The 22465-nt window shown below is 50.1% G+C and overlaps 1 protein-coding gene across 12 annotated transcripts in view; it reads left to right on the top strand.

The window, feature by feature from the left end:
• CYLD (CYLD lysine 63 deubiquitinase) overlaps positions 1–7040 on the top strand; it is a 69985-nt gene extending 62945 nt beyond the window's left edge. For 11 of the 12 annotated variants that reach the window (XM_047710625.1, XM_047710634.1, XM_047710627.1 and 8 more), the window contains 2 exons: positions 149–365; positions 1727–7040. In XM_047710625.1, coding sequence (XP_047566581.1) covers positions 149–365; positions 1727–1911 — 402 coding nt within the window. In that variant the 3' untranslated portion in view covers positions 1912–7040. The remainder of the gene's footprint in view (positions 1–148; positions 366–1726) is intronic. The other variant, XM_047710631.1, reaches the window with a different exon arrangement.
• Positions 7041–22465: the final 15425 nt, after the last annotated feature.

Here is a 22465-nt window from a genome sequence, read left to right as displayed (position 1 = left end):
CTCATGTGTCTTCTGATTCCCCGGGGGGCTGTTGAGAAGTACTCTGTTGCTGTTTATAGGGTTGAGTTCAGTTAGAGGAGGTGGGGCCCATCTGCTGGAGACACTGAGTCTGGCTCATGAGTGATATTCTCTTCATGGTCCATCTCAGGTCCACCTTCACCCCAAGAGACTAAACCACAAATATAACCCGGTGTCACTTCCCAAAGATTTACCTGACTGGGACTGGAGGCAGGGCTGCATCCCCTGCCAGAAGATGGAATTGTTTGCTGTTCTCTGCATAGAGACGAGCCACTATGTCGCCTTTGTGAAGTACGGGAAGGACGACTCGGCCTGGCTCTTCTTTGACAGCATGGCTGATCGGGATGGTATTTTATTTTATTTCTATTTATTTACTTTTTAAGATTTTACTTACTTATTTGAGAGATAAAAGAAGAGAGAGAAAGGGAGAGCACCAGCGAGGGGAGGGGCAAGGGGTAAGAGGGAAGCAGACTGCCCGCTGAGCAGGGAACCTGACCCAGGGCTCGATCTCAGGACCTGGGACCATGACCTGAGCTGAAGGCAGATGCTTAACCGACTGAGCCACCCAGGTGCCCTCAGGATGGTATTGTAAGAACTTCTCTTCTACATGTGGCACCGTTTTAGTTTGTAATGGGATAGAGTTCATAGAGTATAGTCTGTTCTGAGTAATAGAATAGTGTCTGTGGAAAGCCTCTCAGGAGTATGTTGGTGCCGGAGTCTTTCTATCTTGAATGCATATGCGACCCTGTCACTGAATTGAGGAATAATCGCATTGTGATATTTTGACACACATGTGGTTTTTATTAAAGGAAGAATCCTAAACTTCTTATTTTAGTGCTGAGAGGTTTTCCTTTCAGCTTCCGTCTCCTTTTACTCTCGGGCTCCTCTCCTTGTCCGTACCTGCCATAGTCACCGTGTTGTCTTCTAAATGATGAAGCAAAGAATAGAAATTAATTTCTTCTTTGGAAAAATAAGCCTATTCTGCATGTAATGTTTCTTCCCGAAATGGGGAGTGTGCTGCCTCTTCTGGGCTGTGTTCGAGGACGCTTCGGCATAATTTAACAAGCACCTAACGAGCGCGTGTGCAGGAACAGGGGCTCTCACGTAGCTGGAAAGCATCCAGGGGTCAGACATTTGGAAAAGCCTTTGAGAGGCTGGGCCGGGAGAGCCTTTCTGGGAGCCCCTAAAACCACCCCAGTGTCGTCCTTCAGTCTGACGATGTGTGAAACAAAGCCTTGCGAGCCTGGCACAAATACGTATTTAAAATTTAGGGAAGTGAAATATCACTCATTTCGCTAGATGTGCTCTAAACCTGATGATCTCATGGTGGAGTGTCCAGGTCCTTCTGTCTGGGAAGGGACACAGGACGTGAGGAGTTGGTTGTTGTGTGATTACGTATATGGAACCCTATTCCCTCACTAATTGCAGAGAAGCCGATAAAATAGGTTTTGGACTTCACTCAGGATATGCTTCCTTTTACTAATTTTATTCCATTGGCCCCAGGATCCTTTGAGAAACCAAGAAGTGAGAACACTAAGACTTAAAAGGACCCTTGAATTTCCAGGAATCAGAAGTAAAATACGGTCCTTCAGATCTTGGAAGGCAGCCGCCGCTAAATTTAGAGTTGTAAAATCACTTTGGTAGGTCAGGGCGGCCAAGGGGCTTAGAACTCGCCTGCCCTAAATAGTGTTCTAACTCTTTTCCTCAGGTGGCCAGAACGGCTTCAACATTCCTCAAGTCACCCCGTGCCCAGAAGTGGGGGAGTACCTGAAAATGTCTCCCGAGGACCTGCACTCTCTGGACTCCAGAAGGATCCAAGGCTGTGCACGAAGACTTCTCTGTGACGCGTACATGTGCATGTACCAGAGCCCGACCATGAGTCTGTACAAGTAATGGGGCATCTGGGCAGGGGCGGCGGCCGGAGGCACCGTGGTCCGCTCTCATTTGCCCCGAGCTGCCGGTTTTGTTCCGCGTCCATTGCCGGCAATGGATGTCTTTGTGGTGGTGACCCTGCCGAAAAGGAGTCCTGTGTTTAAAAAAACCCATTGCTTTTGTGTTACCGAAGTATTTAATAAGAAGCATTTTGCACTCTAGAAAGTATGTTTGTGTTGGTTTTTTAAGAAGTCTAAATGAAGTTATTAACACCTGAAGCTTTAAGTTAAGTGCATCGATCCTACGATATTTTTGGAAGCATAAAATTTTAATTGTGACAGTTTAAAACCTCTTTTAGTCCATTGAGGATGTAAATAAATGTGTCTTCTTTATGGACCAAGGATATGAAATCATTTTTCCTTTTAGCTATTGGTTGCCTTGAGGAAGAAATATGTTGGCTTTATTCAGAGTCTGCTTTCAAACCAGTTATGATAATTGTGCCGAGTTTGATTTGTTAATTCTCTCTTATATAATGCTGCGTCCCGCATGCACGCACCCTGCTGAGCTCCTGTGTCTCTGCCGTAGTGGCCAGAAGAGTACTTCCATCCCTTTAATGGTGGTGTTTTCTATTTGTTCTGGTTTTGAGGCATCTCAGTGATTTTTGTCATAAAACGTCTATTTTTGATGTAATTTTCCTGGGGGATTTGAATATATAGCAGTTGAAGCTCTTCATTCACACCAGTAACTGTCAGCTGAGAAGTTTGGTTGTTGTTGTCGATGTTGTTTGGTTGTTGTTGTTAAGGCTCTCTAAGTATTTTATGGAACAGGGCACGGTGAATTTTATGAAAGGGTCGGGGTGATAAATAGATTTCTACACAAATATATTGCTCATCAGAAAATAAAATTGAATCTGGAAAACTCATGAAAATCTCCCTGAAGAGATGTATTGGCTTTCTAAACCTCTCCTGTTTTGAGGAGGACTGTCCGGAGCGTAAGCGAGGTCGGCCGGTCCGCTCACTGAATCCGGCTTGATTTTGCGGGAGGTCATGGTAGTTACGGGTCCGATACGTTACGGAAATGTTTGCGGCAGCTTCGTCGTCCTCCTGGTGAAATACTTAGAACATGGATGTGTTCTTAGCTCATGTCCACAGCACGTGTCTAGAGCACAAGTGGATGTTGTAGACTAGAACTGCAGATTGTAAACGTCCGTGCCATGGAACGTGCTGTGGTCTGTGTTTTCTCTGAGTGTCCTTTTGTGGTATTGTTGTCCTTCTGGAAAGACTTCTTAACCACGCAGAAAGACAGAAGAGTTGTCATGTGTATCTAGCATATGACTTCCTAAAACATTTAGTGTCAAATGAAAGTAGAAAGAGTCTTTACAAACCCCGCAGTTAGTTTCTTTTAAGTCATGTTTACCTTTGGTCCTGTCATTCCATTTTGCTAATATTTATTAGCTTTATAAATTGTAGTAAGGTACAAAAACCCTTTCTTTCATCTTGTAATTTTTTCATTTTTGAAATGAAAAAGCACATAAATTTTGCATGAGGTTTTGCTGAATGCTTGAGTGGGGCTGGGAGGTGGGTACTGGGTCAGGGGTTGGGGGTGCGGAACCCAGGCCAATGTGGCTGGCGCCACTCCTGTCCTCCTTGGGAAACAAGGGAGGGGCCTGGGGAGCACGATATCTGAGGTCTCCCCCGGCTCTGACCTTCTGCAAGACCGATCACCCCTCAGTAAGGCGGTGTTGAGTGAATAAATGGATGAATGAGCTTATCAATGTGATTTTAAAAAAATTATCTGGAGGAATGACCAGGAATCTCTGTCTAGGTAAGAATGGATTTAACACTTAAAAAAGAGAAAGTTCCTTTTCTTTGAAACAAAACACACGTTCAAGAAGGTCTGTCCTGCCCAGCCTCTTGTGGCAGAAGGCTTGAAGAAGACTCATCTGTTTGCATGCACGGGGTTTCCCCCAGGATGTGGAGGCTCTTTCCTGGGGGAGGGGCCGCATCCTTTAATGATTTCTAAGATCTCCTTCAAGTGGAACCTTATGTCCTTTCACTGTTACCTGGGGGAGGGAGCACTCAGTAAGGGGAAGCTGGGGCCAGGTGTGGTGTTCTCTGTGGAGGGGTGAGGCTCTTCCCCTGGCCCTGGATGGTCCTTCTGGGTGGTCCCCTCCTCGTCCCTGTCTCAGTAGAGCCCATGTGGCAAGTGGGCACTCTCCATACAGGCACCTGTATGTTACCTGTATGGTGGCACCTGTATGGCACCGGTGGCTCATGTACCTGGTGATTTATTTAATTTTTAGCCTTAAATTTCCTTTAATATTTTCCTGTTGGCTTCTAAAATGTTTTGGTTATCCCTTTTTCCAAATCCTATCTAAAATCTAGATGGCAATAGAGTAGAATTATTTATAACATGGTTTATGCTTCATAGCTACAAATAGAAAATGTAACAAGTCCTTTTCGCCCACCTCCCAACTAAATTCACACTTGTGTGTGTGTGTGTGTGTGTGTGTGGTGTGTGTGTGTGTGCGTGCGCGCGTGCGCGCATGTGTTGCAGGCTTAAGGGGGAAGAGAGAGAGATGGAGGGGGGGGGAGGGAGAGGAACCCTGTCGTGAGGTAGAGGCTAAGTGTGTTTGTCCCTCACAAGCAGCTTTATAAAGGAGTTACAGTTTGACTCCATCCCTGAAAGAATGTTTTGTAAGACTGAGAAAACACATGGAAAGCCAAGAGAAACAGTAACAGAAGTCAGTGACATATAGTTGTTAGAATTGCTAAGGATGACCTCCTTAGAATAGTTTAGGATTTTTGTAATTCATATTTGCCAAAGCATCGTAGGTGAATGGCTTCTTTCTGTCCCTTGGATTCATTTATTTTTTCACCTAACCCATAATTCAGTAACAAGAGAAAGGCATGGTAATTAATCTTATGCAACTTGTATCGTCATGCCGAGTCCTGTTGTTTGAACTTGGCGTCTTCTTAAGTTCAGGCTTTACTCCCCCCAGCCAACTAGATTAAGCTGCACCTGCTCGGCCAGTCGGAGACAGAGAGGTGAGCCGAGAATACAGCATTAGGCCTTAGCTAAGCAGCTGCCCGCCAGTGAGTACTTAGTGGACGTTTATTACTGAGAACTGTGCCAGAAGGGATAGGAGACAACATCCTTGCCTTCGAACAGCTTAGCGCCTACTTCTGACCACAAGGTTCCTACTCCTGGTCAGTGTAAGGACACTAGGTCTGGGACTCAGTAACAGATCTGGGTCCACCCCTTTCTCTGGCTCTTGCTCTGTTAGCTTTAGATGACTGCTTCCCTGCTTTGGACCTTCATGTCCTCTGTATAACAACGGGGTTGGACTATCACATTTTATGGAAAAAAATACAAACTTCTGGGTCCCAGGCCACACCCGCTGGATCAGACTCTTCAGGAGTGGCGTCTAGGGGGGCTGTGAGTAAAAGGCTCCACCAGGTGAGCCCGATGACCAGCCAGATTTGAAAACTACTGAGCTAAAAGATCTCAAAAATAGCTTTTATGTGGCTGTGTGGTTGTGTAATGTTATGGCATTTATTATTTTACATAAATGTGGGTAATTAGATTTTTATCACATTGTTTATCTGTGTTTACGTATGAATTTATATAAGAAATACATTTGAGTATATATATACCTCAACCTACTGTTTCCTAGAGGTGTTAGCAGTCTTTGGAACACACACACATCTTAAGGGGATATTTGATATTATTTACCTGGACGTTTGTCTTCCATTTTATTTCTTTAGGGGAAACTGAGGCTCTCTGTGGGTACCAAAGAAATGGAAAAACAAAACTCTTGTGCAAAATTAAAACATTATTTCGTATTATCTGTGACTTGATGAAAATTTGAACGTCAAATGAGAAGATTTTTTGTCTGGGGTAAAAGTCCTCTTATCATGAAGCAAAATGTCCGTGTTAAAGTAGGTGGAGTATAATGTTTCAAATTAAAAATAAGATCTCCTTCCCTGGGAGTTAGTGATGTTAACAGCACACCCACAGTTCCCCGTCAATGAAAATAATACTTGAGTCCCCCAAGGCATGCTGGGGGCGTGGAGGAGGAGAGTGTATTCAAATGGAAACCAGTGTGCCCACGGGAGGGTGGAGGCTGGAGGACGACGGAAGGTAACCCCCTCCAAGCCCATGTGGTGCATGGGGCCCCACGAGAAGGCAAGGCCTGGTCTCTGTGTGCCTCCTGCGGTCTTTGTCACTTGTCAGAGACTAGGCTTGTCTAGGGAGAGGCTCCCTGTAGGGGATTTCCCTTGCACTTGTCTGTGCTCCTTCCAAAAGTCTCACTGGAGAGAAAAGAGAAGCTTCATCTTACTGTACATCCTGAGGCAGCAGCAGGGTCTCTCTTGAGTCAGGGAGCAGTGCTGCACAGCCGGCCAGCAAACGTGGTGGAAGGCAGGGGAAGGAAATGCGGGGGGAGGGGGGAGCCATTCCTTCTCCCTGATGCTGGTCAACGCCGGCATTTGTGGGCGGTCACTCCGGAGCCCAGCTTGATTTCCTGACCCTCAGGTTGGACCATGTTCATTTGCTCACATGTCAGAGTCTCTCATTTGCTCACAGACGCTGGGGGGAGGGTTGGGGTGGGCAGAGGCCAGTGACGGGGGTGGGTGCTCCTCCCAGGGACCACACGCCTCCCCTCTCTCTTGCAGTCCTAAACACTGTCTGCTCCTGTTTTGTGCTTTTTTCTGGAGAGATTATGTTGGAGACTCCACCGTCCTTGGTTTTGTTTTACGAAATTGCCTATAGTACTGTCGAATTTTAACTCCAGAGTGTCCAATGTCCTGTCACAAACATTCACTTTTTTTTTTTTCCAATCCCATTTGAAACTTCCCAGGGAAGTTGTGGTTATTCATAAATTGGTGTAAAGGAGCACATTTTGTACTGCATTTCGCATATCTGTTGTCTTGTTCAGCATTTTTTTTTTTTTTTTGGTCTAAAGAACATGCTGTATTTATGAAGATATTCTTTAAAAAATAACACCCCATAAAATAACCCTTTACTATCAGATTGCTCTGATTTAGCCTTAATTTTGTTAAATTTTTTAGAGATGAATGAAGTGCTGCTGTGGAAAGAAATGTACTATATATTATTTCTGTATCATTAAAATTAAATTTTTATGGTTCCTTTTCCTCGATTTCTTTGGGGAAGGGTTTCGGGTTACGGGAAACTGGGATTGAGTACAGCCTCTTATGTTGTTGCCGGTGCCAGGTGGGTGCCCCCTTAGCGGGGAGAAGCTGTACCTGGAAGTGCAGCCTCTGCCCTCATTATGGCCGTTCTAGAAAACCTCACAGACTTTTCCTGCTCTGGGCCATGTGCCAGTGTGTTGCCTCCTGACATCACGGTTCCCAGTAGCCTCTTGAAGTAACTGGGCATTTCCGAGCTCTGGCCCTGATGAGGGCTGAGTTCTGCCAGTCTCTAAACCACGCCAACTAGCAGTTGCCCTCCTGAGCCTCGTCGTCTCTAAGCATGGGCACAAAGCTGTCAACTAGAATAGTGCGTCCCGGTCCTCCACGGCTGCCAAGGAGGCCGTTCAACACTCTGCTGTCCTCTCTGACCCAGAGAAGTGATCACAGGATGCGACGCAGGCTGACACTGTCATCTTCTAGAACAAGGCTTCCTCAAGAATTCCTTGGAGTTCATTCATCTCCCTTACTGCCAAGGTAGGGAAGCCAGAATGGTCTAAGTGATACTGATAATAATAGTACATTCAAGAACCTTCTTGTTTCAAAAGCCTCTAGCAGGACAAACACACCGTGATCCAGAAACAGTGCCATTTTAGCATCCTTCGGTCAGACTCCAGGGTTTGTGTGCTGTGTCCTAGGTGCCATTCTTAGGGGGTCTGGGTAGGTTAGTGTGGCGGTGAGGGTGTAGGCTCATGTGCCCACCTGTGGGGAGGGACCACCCAGTGAAAATGAGTCCCGGTCAGAGGAGAGCTGAGCGGCTTGGCAGAGAAAGCACTAGCCCATTCTAAGCCTCCCTTCCTGGGGCCAGGATGGGTGCTCTTCTGACTCTTCTGGGGAGGCAGGTCATCCCCCATGAAAGCCTGCAGCTCTCAGTCCCACCTGTATGCCAAACTCGAGCACGGAGACTTCAGACCTAGAATGCTGGTCCCTGCCCAAGCGATTGGGATCTGTAGGCAGGGCCCGTCAGGCACTGGGTATTTTTCAAAGCTCTTTACATCTGTCCCTCTTGCAGCAAAATTGGGAGCCACTTGTCGGGAGGACTGGGGTTTTTTGAGAGATATAATCTACTTGTCATTCCCTGGTGGAACTCTCTGCTCCGAAAAAAGAGGATTGTGAACTTGGCCAAGCTCCCAGGGGACGTAGAGAATCCCTTGTGGGGCTCCTGGCCCTGACTCTAGAGAAGGAGCCTTGGAACTATATGTTGGATGTGTTCTGGAGGCAGAAGAAAGCCCTAGGAAGCAGGATGAATTTCACTCCTTCTGAAGAGGGCTTGAACAGAGGTACCCTGCAGGGGCATGATGATGATGCTCTTCTCTCCATTCAGGGAATATTCCAGATGGTGTGGATTCTTAGATGTCATAAACAAGAACCAACCCCTCCTGCCTGGCTGATTAGGTAAGAAGTAGAGGAGTTCTCAGAAAAAGTCTTGGGTTTGGGAGGTCAGCCGGTATGCCACACTGTGGACAATCACGTCTGGGCACATTGCCAGCTTTGGAAGACTTCTGCCATGGGAATTGTCACTGGAGGGCCAAGTAGTCCCTGACGGCTAAGCTAGGAGTTAGGTGAGTGAAGACTGATCTGGGCAGCACGAACAGAGAGGAACCCAGCCAGCAGTGACCTTCATCCCAGACGCAAACTGTACCCGCTGCGTGGACTCTTGAACTTCATGCATCAAACTGTTCCCTGACAACCCCGTGTCTGTTTTAAATACTGCTTTTTCCAAAGTAGCTTGTGGTCACCAACTTGGCCTGGGCTGCCTTCTTGAGCGCCCCTCCCCCACTCCTCCCCTCTTTGTGAAGTGCTGAATGGAACCGTGGAGGTCTAAGTTTGTGGGTGCCAATCAGTGGCAGGCACGGTCTCACCAGCCTGTGTGGTAAATGAGGTCAGGTCTTAGACCATGATCCGTGGCTTCCTTGCTGCCCGTTCTGAACAGCTAAAGGGAAGCAAAGCTGCTCCCTGGAGTGGGGCAAGCTGGGGTTACCATCTTGCCATCTACATTCCATGTAATTCTAAACAAGTGTGTGTTTTACTCTTTCTGGCCATCTCTGCAAACTTCAGACTATTTTGTTTAGCTGTATTTCCAAACCATGCCCTGTAGGTCGCCCCTTGTGGGTGACCACTGCAGATGGAAAGCTGAAGTGCAGTCCAGGGTTTCTGCTCAGAGGTCGAGTCCTCCCAGAGGCCTTCTTCACAACCCATGTCAGCCAGTGGTGTGTTGGTAAATGTTTAACAACCAGCTCTCCAGGGAGAGAAAAAGCCCTGATCTGTAGCCTTTGCTGATTTTGCGGTGTAAATCCTCTCACTGTGGCCGGTGGCGAGCTCCCAGTGTGCCTGCCGTCTGCAGGTGGATTTGGAAAGAGATGCAAGTAGGATTGCACATACATATATAGCGTTTCCACTGACCGGATAGAGACCCAAGTACTTGAGCCCAGATCGGGGCAGCAGCCACAGCCCTTAGACCAAACCCAGGTCACCGCCTACTTCTGGAAATGTTTTATTGGAACACAGCCATGTCCATTCCAATTACACATCTACGGCTGCTTTTTCCCAGTGGTTACCACGGAAACTGTGTGCCCCGCTCTGCCTAAAATATTTACCGTCCTGTCCTTTACAGAAAACGTTTGCTCACCCCTAGCACAGATAATTGTAAAATGTAAGATAATTCAGAAGCGATGAGTTTTAAACCGAACTTATTTAATGAAATTTAACGATAACTTTAAAATATAACTTATTAGCTTACGTAATTAAACTTGGAGAATAGATGTGTTTAAGAACTGGCTCTCAAAATGCCTGAAAATGTAGCAATCAGCTTCTGCGAGCCAGCTCCGGGTTACCAGTGGTCATCGAAGGTGCGAATGTGCTCACTGTGTGGCCCCAACACTGTTCATTCTCTCCACGGCACCTCTGGTTTACTGTGGTCATTAGGGCACTGGTCCTAATGGTTTATTGTGGTCTCTCTGCACCAGAAGCAGGGACTTTTTCTAGGTCCCTCAGTTCCCTTTTCTTAGCACCTTGAACACAACCCTGCACACAGTAGGTGCTCAAACATTTCCAGAGTGAAAGAAGGAAATTTTAGCCTTGAATGCGTGGAAGCCAGCCCATTCAGGGTGTTGACGCGGCCTGAATTAGATCACCACCCCTACGTCTTTAGAGATCATGCAAGAGGTCCCCGCCTCTGGTTCCCCGCATAATGTTTCCGCTGAGACGTAGCGCGATCGTACGATTTCCCTCCTAAGTGTTTATGGACTTGAGATGAACCCATGCCTAGACAGTGCTTAGCACAGCCTCGTACTCAGCAACCCCTCAGTAAATGGTTGCCAACAAGCCGCCGAAAGCCGTCATGGTAGTATAATCATGAACTTGAGAGACAGGCTGCCAGTCTAATCAACACGTCTCTTTCCACCTTGCTTCTCCCTCCGCGATCTGGTTTTCAGGTCATAGTCTCAAGTCTTCAGATGGCTTTTCCAGATTCAGATTTTCTTATGCAAGCCGGTCCTCTTGGCGCAGCACTGCCATCTTGTGGTCCTAGTACGTTATGGCAATGTCCCGGGTTTTCACTCCCCACTCCGCCAGCAGCCAGGTCCCAGGTTTGGGAAGCAGCAGGTGGTTGTTGAAAGCAAATGTGGCAATGAGTCAGGGGTTACATACCAGGTTACTAATTACATCCAGGAGGGTTTAGGCTTCGTCTGTGTCATTTGAGGATAGCTGGCTCATTTGGGGCATTTCTGCTTGGGCCTGTCCTCTCCCCCTCTCTCAGTCTTTCCTGTGTCTCTCAGTCTACCTTGAGCTTTCACGTGGATTTCTGTTTATTTCAGATGAGTTAGTGCCATCTACTGGGCGAAGGCTGTAAGGTCGGTTGTGAGATCTCTCAGGGATCTGCAGAAGAATGAATTTACAAACCTGTGGTTTTATGGGAAGAACACAGGCAGATAAAAGGATCCTGATGTCAGGCCCCTTAATTGTCGCACATTTCTCTCTTCACTAGAAACATTCTTCTATGAAGGAAGGAGGCTCGGGGAAGGACTGTGAGCCTAGTGACTACTATACTGAGGTTAGTACACCTACAGTTGTTAGGGTCTCTGTGTGAAAACCGGTCACTCTCTCATCAGTGTTTCTGAAAGGGTGGTCTGCGGACCACCTTGCATCCAGGTCAACCAGGGCCTTAAGAAGTCGAGCTCAGAGTCCACCCCCCTGCCACTAAACCGTGCAGAACCATACTCTCAGAGCAGGCTCTGGGATCTGCGTTTTGAGTACCACCCCCCTTCCCCTGCCCTAAAAGAAAAGTCTTTTCTACCTTTGTAGAAAAGACTGCTTTCTTTCAGCAAAATCTGGAAAGAATTTGCACTTGGATTTAGGCTTTAGTAACCTGCTCTGTGTGCTAGTGAGAACACACATCTCTTAGCAAAGCCATGGCTCCCACTTTCGCTCGTTCTGTGTGGTGGATTGTTAACACCCCAAAGCCCCTGGGCCGGTGCCTGGCACATCACAGGTGCCCCTCCTGACACTGCTGCCCCTGCCAGCCATGTCCCCCCCGCTTCCATAACCCCCATCCTCTCTCATTCCTGCTCTGCACCTGTTTTGAGACCCGGCCACACACCTGTGTGCAGGTTTAACACCAGGCTGTGTTGGGAAGATTCTAGGACTGGTGGTCACCATCTTTCTGGATGACTTTTCTCTGAACCTCAGTTTCTCCAGTAATACAGGGGGATTGGACTCTAGTCTCTACTGTCCTTTCCAGCTTTGACATTTTAGGGTTCTCCTGCTTTATAAGCCCCCCTCCATGTTGCACTCACAATGGCGTTTGGCTCTGGCTTCTGTACGGACGCCTCCTCGGACTACTGACTAATCTCTTGCTTCGTTCTTCCTCAGCCCCCAATCCTAAACAGTTATACGCAGATCGTGAATGACATGGGTGTTCAAGACAAGCAAGCTTATTTTATTTTAAAGCGTTAACGTTTTGTATGCCCTATAGAGAGCAATTCTAGTGCTAGGACATTTTTTTTCTAAGGACATGAGGCTCATAGGAGCAGCTGAGATTAGCTCTAAGAGTCTGGGCAACATGGTTTGTAATTGACAAACTTGGAGGTGCAGGACCTTGATGAATTCATGGTGTGGCTGGATTACGTATGTGGTACTCTGTGGCCATCCAAGATTCTTCTGGAACACCATCTTTTTTTAATGACATAAGCAAAGGTCTACGATGTATGTTTTTTTAGTTGCAAAAAAACCAGGTCGTAAAAACTTACCTAACACATCTGACTTGGCTTATAGAAAGATTTCTGTGAATGTCCTGAAAAGTTTGCGAGGAGGGACCCCACTTATGTTTTCAAGCTTCGCCCATGTCAGAAGGACCCCAGTTGAGACCCACGGCTGACTGAGTGACAGGGCGTGTAGGGAGGGTGGCTGGGCAGGGGCCATTCATCAGACGGACATACTGGCTAAGGGAAAGTTTGGGAACTGTGAGTCAGATACTGTGAGGATGTTTGGGACTTTGGGGTAGGCATTTGGGAGGTCATTTAGCTTGAGGAAGACCCCGGTGCACTGCCACCTGTTTTGCAAGCAGATGACTCCCTGCCCCGCCCCACTCCTGGCAGCCCTGGGAGGAAGGCCACTGGGAGTGCATGGGGAATGGGAAACCAGAGGGCTTTTCCAACCCCAGGGAGAGAGTGGATGGCAGCTGGCACCCGAGGGTGAAGCTGCCAAGACCTCACCACGTTAGAAGTGTGGCAGGAGGGCACACTGGGGGTACTGCCCATGGCTGGATCCAAACAGAAGCTGTTTGTCCCAGACCCCGCAAGGCTGAGTGAGGGGGTCTGGGTGGGGCAGCATAAACCTCCAGGATCCGCCTGGGGAGACTGGGGCAGCTGAGTGACTGTCTGATGTACAGTGGTGAGCGAAGAGAACTCACCACGCTCTGTGCATTTTGGTGTGATGCAGACTCAGGCGATGGCCCTCGGGCTTCCTCTGCTCCCCTCTCTCCTGGGTGTTCCATCCTCTCTCTCTGGCCACCTGGAAAACACCCTCATTGCCTTCCCCTTACCCTCCTAGTGGCCGGAACACAGAGAGAGCTTCATTTTATAGGCGGAGAAACTGAGGCCAACCGGCTCTGCTGGGATGCTCCTGGGGGTACTGCATGGGCTCTGGGAGCCTGAGCCAGCCTCTCCTGGGGCTCTCCGCGGAGGCCGAGAGCACAAAGGCTGCTGCCTGCCTTGTGGAGGAGAATGGAGAGGGAGAAGGAGGGCAGCCCCCCCATTCCCAGTGATGCTGCCCCTTCCCAGCCTCGTGTGCTCAGGGCTTGGGACGGGGGCCCTCCTGACCGAGGCGGCGAGGTGGGAGCGGCAGCGTGAAGGACAGTGGTGGGCAGGAAGGTGTGTCTTGGATGCCCGGAGCAGGGGAGCAGGAAGGAAGTTAGGGGTCAACTGCATTCCTGTGGGTGGCCTAGGGGCCTGGGGTGGGGATGAAGGCATGGGGGGGCATTGGGGTGGAGGCTGGGGAGCAGGAGGAGCCGCACTGGACTGTGTGGCCCTGGGTCCTGATGGGAAAAAGGCTGGGCTCTACCCTGAGCGAGGCGTGTCTGCGCCCTGTGCCTTGGTGTCCCCGTTTGGTGAGCCTCGGACCCTGCGTTCCTATGTGTACTTGAGCTTGCCAGAGCCTCCTCCCAGTTCCCAGATGAGGACCAGGCAGAGCCAATGGGACTTGAACTCGGGGCTGCCTGGCTCCAGAGGCCTGGCATTGGCTCTAAAATAGGAGTAGTGTTGGAAGGAGGGGAGTCCCAAGACCGTTCCGTTGGCTCCCACCTGTTCCTGCTTCACGCCTGCCGGTCTCTGCTCCAGCCGGCTGCCCCTCCGCCGGGAGCCGAGCCTGCCAGGTGAGGGCCCGATCGGATGCTCCGTGGGTGTGTCCTGCTGCTTGGAACCATCCTCTGGGACCGGCGCCCCTGCATGGCAGGGCTGGGCTGGGGTGGTATTCGAGGATCCCCAGGCCCCCTGCTGCAGGCAGGGCTCTGTGTGGCAGCTGAGAGGAGAAGCCCGGGTCCCCAGACTTGTGTGCCAGGCCTGGGGAACACTCTGCTGTCCCCCCACCCCGCCACCCACCCTCTGGGCGCTCGTCTGCATGGGCTCCGTGATCTGCCTCCTTCATATCAACTTCAGGGACCCTTCCAGCTCCCCCCAGTTCCTCCCCTGACCCTAGTGGCAACCACTATTTTGACTTCGGTCGCCCTGGCATTTTACCAGGTTTTGGACATCATGTGAAGGGAGACTCAGCTCCGGGACACTTCGTGTATGTCTGTGATTTCCACCCGCTCTACTTGGCTACGGAGGGCCCTGTTAGATAAATATACCGTAATTGGTTTACCAGCTCTCCTGAGGATGGACATTCGGGCTGTTTCCAGGCTGGGGCCATTATGACTCTGTGGCCAGGAACCTTCCCGAGCATATGTTCTTTGAGGCTGCTCGTGCCAGCCCAGCTGTGGATGCCTCATAGTAGATGTGGGGTCACTGGAGACAGGTGTGTGTTGAACTAGTGGATTGTGCCACACCGTTTCTCAAGGTGGCTTTCCAATGTGCACCCCTCCACCCTTTCCTTATTTTTCAGTCTATGTTACGGTGATGAAACAAGGAGGCCATCAGACCGGGGGACGGCTCCAAGGCCCGGCAGCCTCACTGAGCCAGCCAAAGCCCAAGCCGGAGACCGTGTGCTAGGCTTAGAGGACATGAGACCCAAAACCCGCCAATCACAAACAGCCAGCGAGGCTCCCCCAAACCAGGCAACTGTCCAAGCAAAGCCCTGGCCAATCCCAGCGGGTCCCCCTCTTTGCCTCTGCACTATCTCTGCAGAAACCTCCTTCCTGGGCTGGAGCACCCCTAACCACCTTCGTTCTGGCGCTGCCTGCTCCGAATGGCTGGGCCCTCCAATAGACCCTTCAAAAAAAAAAATTTTTTTTATGTGCCTCAGTTTACCCTGACCACCAATTTTGCGGAACTGTTGTTTACATACTGTATTTTAAGGAAACAGATGAGTTTTGACAAACTTTCTCTTTGGGTTAGAGTTTAGTTACTTTGTTCAGTTACCTCCAGCTCAGTGTGTGTGTGTGTGTGTGTGTGTATGTGTGTGTGTCTCTCTTTTCTAAACCCAGGCCCAGCGCAGAAGGAGAAAACTCTCTAGAAGTTCAAACTGGCAAGCTGGCCTTGTCTTCAATACCATTAGCCTCAGGGCCTGGCTCTTCGGAGAGGTTGAGATTGGGTCCAACCCTTTGTTTTAAAGTTGGGGAGCCTACGGTCTACACCATGGGGCCTCCCAATACTCCCGGGGCATCTAGTTCATGCAGTGAGTTAGAGACAGAGCTGGATTGGAACCCGGAAGAGCCTGAAGGCTTTGGGCTGGGCGGATCTGGTCCTGGATGCGAGCTGGGTTTCCCTAAGTGACAGGGGCTGGGATGGCCCTAGTGCTGACCTTCCCTGGGATTCTGGGGCTGTCAGGATTCCCCAGCCTGGCAAGGGGCCTCAGCTGCTCCCTCTGCGGCCAGCAGTCTGTCTCTAGCTCCTAGTTTGATCATATCGTCTGTCACCCATCACCCGTAGCTCACAGGTGCCCTCAGCAACAAGGCCTTCCAGCTGCAGACCAGCTCCCCCCTCCCCCTCCTGCCGTACCCACCTGCCTGCTTCCTGCCTCAGGTTAACACAGGCGGGAAGGATTCCAGACTTCTCCTGCAAAGATGCTGTTCTCACTTTCCTGAGTGCAGAGGAAGGCCCTGCGGCCTGCTCTTATCCCCTAGGTGATCACACCCCCCAGACACCCCCAGACAGCCCCAGACTCCTGGAACGGCCCCAGTGCTTTATGCTTCTCCGTCAGGTCTGGTAATGGGGCCACCAGTGAAAGCTACGGTGTCCCCATCCCCTCTGCACCCCTCACAGGACACCCCTAATGGTGGGGGGGGGGTCTGGTCTCTGTTTCCTGAAAGCCTGAATGATCCACAGAAAGGTCCTTCTTCCTGAGCATCTCCCAGCCGAGGATTCTTCTGTGCTCATGCTGTTTTGGGTGTCAGAACTCCCTGGTGCCCCTTCATCCACAGGCCTCTGAGGGCCCATGCGGGGTAGGGAAGAATGTTCACCACCTATACAAGGGGGAGGGGGTCCCGGGCCAGGGTTCCTCAGATACCAGGCAGATAACAGAAGGAAGGGAAGCAGGTTGGTGCTGTGCAGGCAATGGGAGAGGCAGAGAAGCAGGCCAGAGTGGTCTGATTTTTCAAAGTCAGGAATTTCCAAAAACAGCGAGCTCTCCCAGTTTGTAAAAAGGTGGCACAAAATGGAGTGTTTGGGTTTGTTTTTAAACACTATATGTCTCCCCCCACCCCTGCCCCTCGTTTGTGAGCGCTGGCCGGGACCCTGGGTCCCAGCCCCTCTGAATCCATGTTCCTTCTGCCCCGGGGCACTGGCTGGCGGCAGCAGGCTGCAGAACCCCGAGGCTGGGGGCTTGAATTCCGACTGCCTCTCCTCGCCCCTCCCCTCCACCCTCCAGCATGCCAGCTGTCACATCATAGCGTCCCCGTAGTGGGATCACCTTCCTTTCTGGGAGCCGGAGCTGGCATATGAAATTTTGATCAGATTGCCTTTTGAATGAGTTGACTGTCATGAATAATAGGGCAAAGGGCGCCAGCATTGTGTCCTAACTATAACTGTTCCAATTAATTACGGGTTTAATTAGCATACAGCGGGAACAGCCCTGGAAAATCATACTTCATGGGTTACAGATGCGCTGGCAGCTGTTACATGAAGGGTGATACCGGGCTGGGGTAGAGATAGTTATTAATAAATTACTCCCATTGTCAGAGACCCTTATTTATACAAATTAGCAGGGGATACATAATCAACTTTAACTGTATAATTTATAATAATTGATTTCATTTTGACTGACCACTAGTCAGTTACCAAATACCCTCGGAAGAAAAATTGCCCTATTAGGGTAAGTTTAATCCTAAACATAGCTAATGAATCCTATTACTTTAAGGTCATATTTGAAGCTTTTGTTAATTGTCAGAACCATTTTAAATTGATTAGAGTTAAATTAAATCAATGTAATGTTTAGAAAAACAATATTTCTAATGGATGAGGCCAGGCTGACCTCGAATAAACATATTTATCAACCGATTCCCGGTGACGAGAAGGGGAACAGCTGGGCCCATAATTCACATTTGTCTATAATATGGGAAATGTCACCAGGCAATTAGTTATGTCAGGTAATGAATAGGGAGCATGGGGACTCCCCTCTGGCAGCTGGGGTGGATGGGGGTAGAATGTTCTGGACACAAGTGGCTGATCCCCTCCTGATGGCCTCCCTGTCCCCCAACCTCAGAGCAGGGATCGAAGGCGGCCTCACTGGCCCTTTTCCCCAGCAGTCGCCTGGCCCCAGAGGCCGCTCCATCCCCTTCACCTGCCTATCTCTGGACACTCTGGTCTGCCTCCAGGAGCTGGACCACACCTCTCACCCCTCCTCCTCCCTCAGGATTCACATCAGTGTCATTGCCGCAGGAAAGCCTCACCTGATCCCAAAGACTCCATCAGGTCCCCCAAGTATGAGCTCTCAGGGCAGCATGGGCCCCCACCCCCGCTGTCAGAATAGGTGAATATCCCATGGCCATGGCAAGCTCTGCAGGAGCCACCACGTGGCCTTTCCCATCACGGGCTCCCATATGTGGATGGCGAACAGGTGCTCCGTGACCACTAGCTGAATGCATGAAGGAATGGGTGACCCAGGACGCTGGCCTGCTGCTCTGTGTGTCCTGGCTGACGAAAAGGGTGCCATCAGGCACTCCCTGAACATTTACCCAGGCCAAGCGCTTTACATGTCGGCTGCTAGGTTTTGTAAGGTGGGCACTGGTACCCACGTTGTGCAAAGCCGCTGAGTCACCCATGTTGTCTCGGCCAGAACTCAATCTCAGGTCCCAGAGATCACCAGAGCCCTTTCTGGGGCCTCTGTCCAATCAGGAGGGCTGCCTGCAGGAGGTGGTATGGGGAGACTTGAGGGAAGGTTTGGAGTTCCCCAGGGGGCGGGGGGTGCTCTAGGCTCACTCCCGAGGGAACAGGATTGAGATGGCTTACTCCAGAGCAGATGGAGGAGAGGAAAGAGATGGCTTACTCCAGAGCAGATGGAGGAGAGGAAAGAGATGGCTTACTCCAGAGCAGATGGAGGAGAGGAAAGAGATGGCTTACTCCAGAGCAGATGGAGGAGAGGAAAGAGATGGCTTACTCCAGAGCAGATGGAGGAGAGGAAAGAGATGGCTTACTCCAGTGGCCCCCTGCTTACTTGCCCAGTCCAGAGGGATGGTTCCTGCGGTGGGGCGGTGGGCAGGCTGGAATTCCCGGGGGGGCATCTAGACGTCGTGTGGGTCCCCAATCAGAAACTTATTCAACTGTTGACTTCGGTGGTTCACTCTGGCCTCAGTTTCTCAGGCTGTAACATGGGCTCCCGGCCACTCACAGCTCAGAGGGGGGGCCTGGAGCCCAGCCCTGCTTCTGCTACCCTGGCCGGGCCAACACCGAGTACAGGCCGAGCTGACTGGTTGCAGGGGTGGGGATCTCCCGCTTCATTCTGCTTCTGCTTGGGACCCCGGGGCGGAGTGGAGGAGGCAGGCAGGCTGGGATCTTTGGACCCTACTCTCTCTGACCAGAGACCCTTGAACACACAAGGGGGCCCAGGCTCCCTGCCTGGGGAGATAGCTTTGAGAAATCAGTTGGATGTGACTTTGTCGTATCCCCTGAACCTGGCAGTTCCCAAAGCTCTTATGTCCCCATCACCGAGAAAAGCAAAGCATCAACTTCACGAGCCTCTCCTCCCAAACGAGAGAACTTGGGCCAAGAGGGGCTATACACCTTGTCCCCCACCGCAGGGCCAAGGGTGGGCTGTGCCAGAAGTCAGCCTCCTGCCTCCGATCTTTCTAACGCTGCCGGGTTCTCCTTTCCTCTAGGGTGTGGCCAACCCTCTGCCCACTCGTGCTGATGACCAGACTGATGGAGGAGAGGAGGGAGCAAGGCCCCCAGCAAGCCACGTGTGTGAGTGACATCCACAGCAGACGGGTACCGCGTGCTCTCCTGGGGCCCAGCAGTGTTTTCTATATGCTTTCCAGATATTGTCATAATTAATTCTCACAGAAATTAACAAGTGTTTTTGGCTTAATCATCCCACTTTGGGGATGTTTCCACTGAGGCACCGACAGGTTAATATTCCGCCCAAAGCTGCAAAACTCATAAGGGGCAGAGTTGGGATTTGAACCGTGGTCTTGTTCCAGGGCCCGCGCACGTCAGCCCTGTTTGTCCTCTGGTCAGGAAGACGATTTCTGATGAGCTCCAACAACCCCGTCTTCAGTCACAGCTTCCTTAAATGGCTGTAGGTTTTTCTCATCAAGAAGCATTTCTAAAAAGCAGATACACCCCAAGCTGGAGTACTTTGGGCAACAAAATAATGAGCTACTGGGCTGGATTATAACCCAAAGGATAGAGTCAATACCCAGGAGTCCACACTGATACACATAAATGATTTATAAATTCCCCCTTCCCGAAAATGACAAATAACACAGAGCTGGGAGGTGGGCCTCCCTTTCTTCGAGTCAGGACTGGCCTCAGGGATTGGCTGCTGCTACTTTTTTTTTTCATTATGAACATATAATGTATTATTTGTTTCAGGGGTACAGGTCTGTGATGCATCAGTCTTACACAATTCACAGCACTCACCATAGCACATGCCCTCCCCAGTGTCCATCGCCCAGCCACCCCACCCCTTCCACCCCCTTCCCTCCATCAACCCTCAGTTTGTTTCCTGAGATTAAGAGTCTTTTATGGTTTGTCTCCCTCTCTGGTTTCATCTTGTTTCATTTTTCCCTCCCTTCCCCTATGATCCTCTGTCTTGTTTCTCAAATTCCTCATATCAGGGAGATCATATGATAATTGTCTTTCTCTGATTGACTTATTTCACTCAGCATAATACCCTCTGGTTCCATCCACATCATCACAAATGGCAAGATTTCATTTCTTTTGATGGCTGCATAGTATTCCACTGTATATATACCACATCTTCTTTATCCATTCATCTGTTGATGGACATCTAGGCTCTTTCTATAGTCTGGCTATTGTGGACATAGCTGCTATAAACATTCAGGTGCACGTGCCCCTTCGGATCACTACGTTTGTATCTTTAGGGTAAATACCCAGCAGTGCAATTGCTGGGTCATAGGGTAGTTCTATTTTCAACATTTTGAGGAACCTCCATGCTGTTTTCCAGAGTGGTTGCACCAGCTTGCATTCCCACCAACAGTGTAGGAGGGTTCCCCTTTCTCCGCATCCTCGCCAGCATCTGTCGTTTCCTGACTGGTTAATTTTAGCCGTTCTGACTGGTGTGAGGTGGTATCTCATGGTGGTTTTGATTCGTATTAGGCATTGGCTTCTGAGGAACAGAGCGTAGATGGGAAAGAACAGCACATTCCCGGGGGAAGCTGGCAGACACTGCTGATCACGTGACCAGGTGACATCACTCGTGTGAAGCCCTGGGGCCCTCCTGTACCTGACATGGTGACGGGAAGGCATGTCACCTCTCTGCTGTTCTTCCCTCAAACCTATAGCCTCGTCTGATCACAAGAAGACATTAGAAACACAGACACCTGACTGCTCCTCCTCAAAAGTGGTCAAGTCACGAAAACCAAGGAAAGTCTGAGAAACTGTCACACACTTGGGAGATGTGCTGATTCAGCACACTAGGGGATCCTGGGTGGGGACCTGAAGCAGAAAGAGGACATTTCTGTGACACCTGGTGATCACCGGATAGTCTCCTTTTGAGTTAGAGGATTGTGCCGGGGTTAATGTTTCGATGAGACAAATAATACCCTAGTTTCTCTAACATAGAGGGAGATGGGACGAAGGGTATATGGGAACTGGATGGTCTTTGCCAATCTTTTGTAAATCTAAAAATATTCCCAAACAAGAAAAGTTCATTAAGAAATTACTGATATAGGGCCCCAGGATGGCTTAGTTAAGTGTCTGCCTTCGGCTCAGGTCATGACCCCAAGGTCCTGGGATTGAGCCCCACATCTGGCTCCCTGCTCAGTGGGGAGTCTGCTTCTCCCTTTCCCTCTGTCCCTCCCCCTGCTTCTGCTCTCTCTCTCTCTCAAAAAAAAAAAAAATCTTAAAAATAAGCAATTGCTGATATAACCATATAGTTTTAAAAGATGTCCAATAGTATAAAAGTGGAAAGTGAGCCTCCCGGCCACTGGTGCTCCTCAGTTACCAGTTCCCTTCCCCAGGGTTAGACATTTTTACCAGTTTCTTATTTCCTTCCAGAAATCTTTTCGTGAAGACACACAGGCAAATAAATATCCACCTGCCTTTTCGGGGCACAAACGGGACACGGTCTGCCCTTGGTCCCGCGTGTGCTCTCTTCCCTGAACCCCATAACTTTAGTCTCTGTACGCAGCTGGGTTGTGTTCTGTTGTTTTTGTCTAGCATTCATTTCGACTTTGAGGTTGCTTCCAAACTGTATGGTTTTTGTCCTTCTTCCTTTTTAAAAAATAAGGATCGGTATATGATAAGAGAGACACTTTCTGCGTGCTTTCATCATGTAATAAGCTCTCTCCAGCTGTCTTGAGGGCCTGGAGCCAAGGGGTCATGGAAGGGAGAGAGCTTTCCTTTATGGGCTCCGCGTCTCCCGTGCCGCCACGCCTCTGTCATTGGAGGGACCCGTGTGTCGCTTTGAGAAGAGGTGGCTGCGGTGGGTGGGAGTGTGGCTGGGAGCAGGGCTCTGGGCAGGCGGGCGGCCAGCAAGGCAGTGGGGGCCGCAGGGAGGGGGGATCCCATTTATTGTCTATGGCTCTTGCGTGTGTCAGGCGCCTGCTAGCCCCGTATTGATCTGTGTCTCCAGCGAAGGAAGGGCACTTTGAGGAGCAGACTCCAGAAGCAGAAAAAGTTCGAGTCTGACATTTCATTCTGTAGGAGGGAGGGCGTGGAGCGGTGGCAGGTCTGAGAGCTAGCGGACACCGGAGACCTGAAGACGCTCCTGTGCACGGTGGGCCCAGGCCAATGGGGGCCGGACGGCTTGGTTCTCACAGGTGGGGGGAGGCACTATGAACTGCAGCCTTCTGTCCGAGTCGTGGAGGTTGCAAACTCACAGTCTGCGGGATGTCTGCAAACAATTGGGGAAGGTGGCCACCGTTTAAAAGAAAAAAGTGAAAGCTGTCACGTAAAATCTGGATATCCAGCTTTTCTTGGAAAACTGGAAGAGTAGGCCTGTTGGGGCCTGTTTTCTAGAAGGGTGACCAGGGCTTGGAGCTGACAGCAGAGGGCTCCAGGGACAAGTCCTTTGCGCTGTGGGTCTCCATGTCC

The sequence above is a fragment of the Lutra lutra genome, chromosome 17, assembly GCF_902655055.1.
Source record: "Lutra lutra chromosome 17, mLutLut1.2, whole genome shotgun sequence".
Classification (NCBI taxonomy): Eukaryota; Metazoa; Chordata; class Mammalia; order Carnivora; family Mustelidae; genus Lutra; species Lutra lutra.
This window is presented reverse-complemented; position numbering and strand designations above follow the sequence as displayed.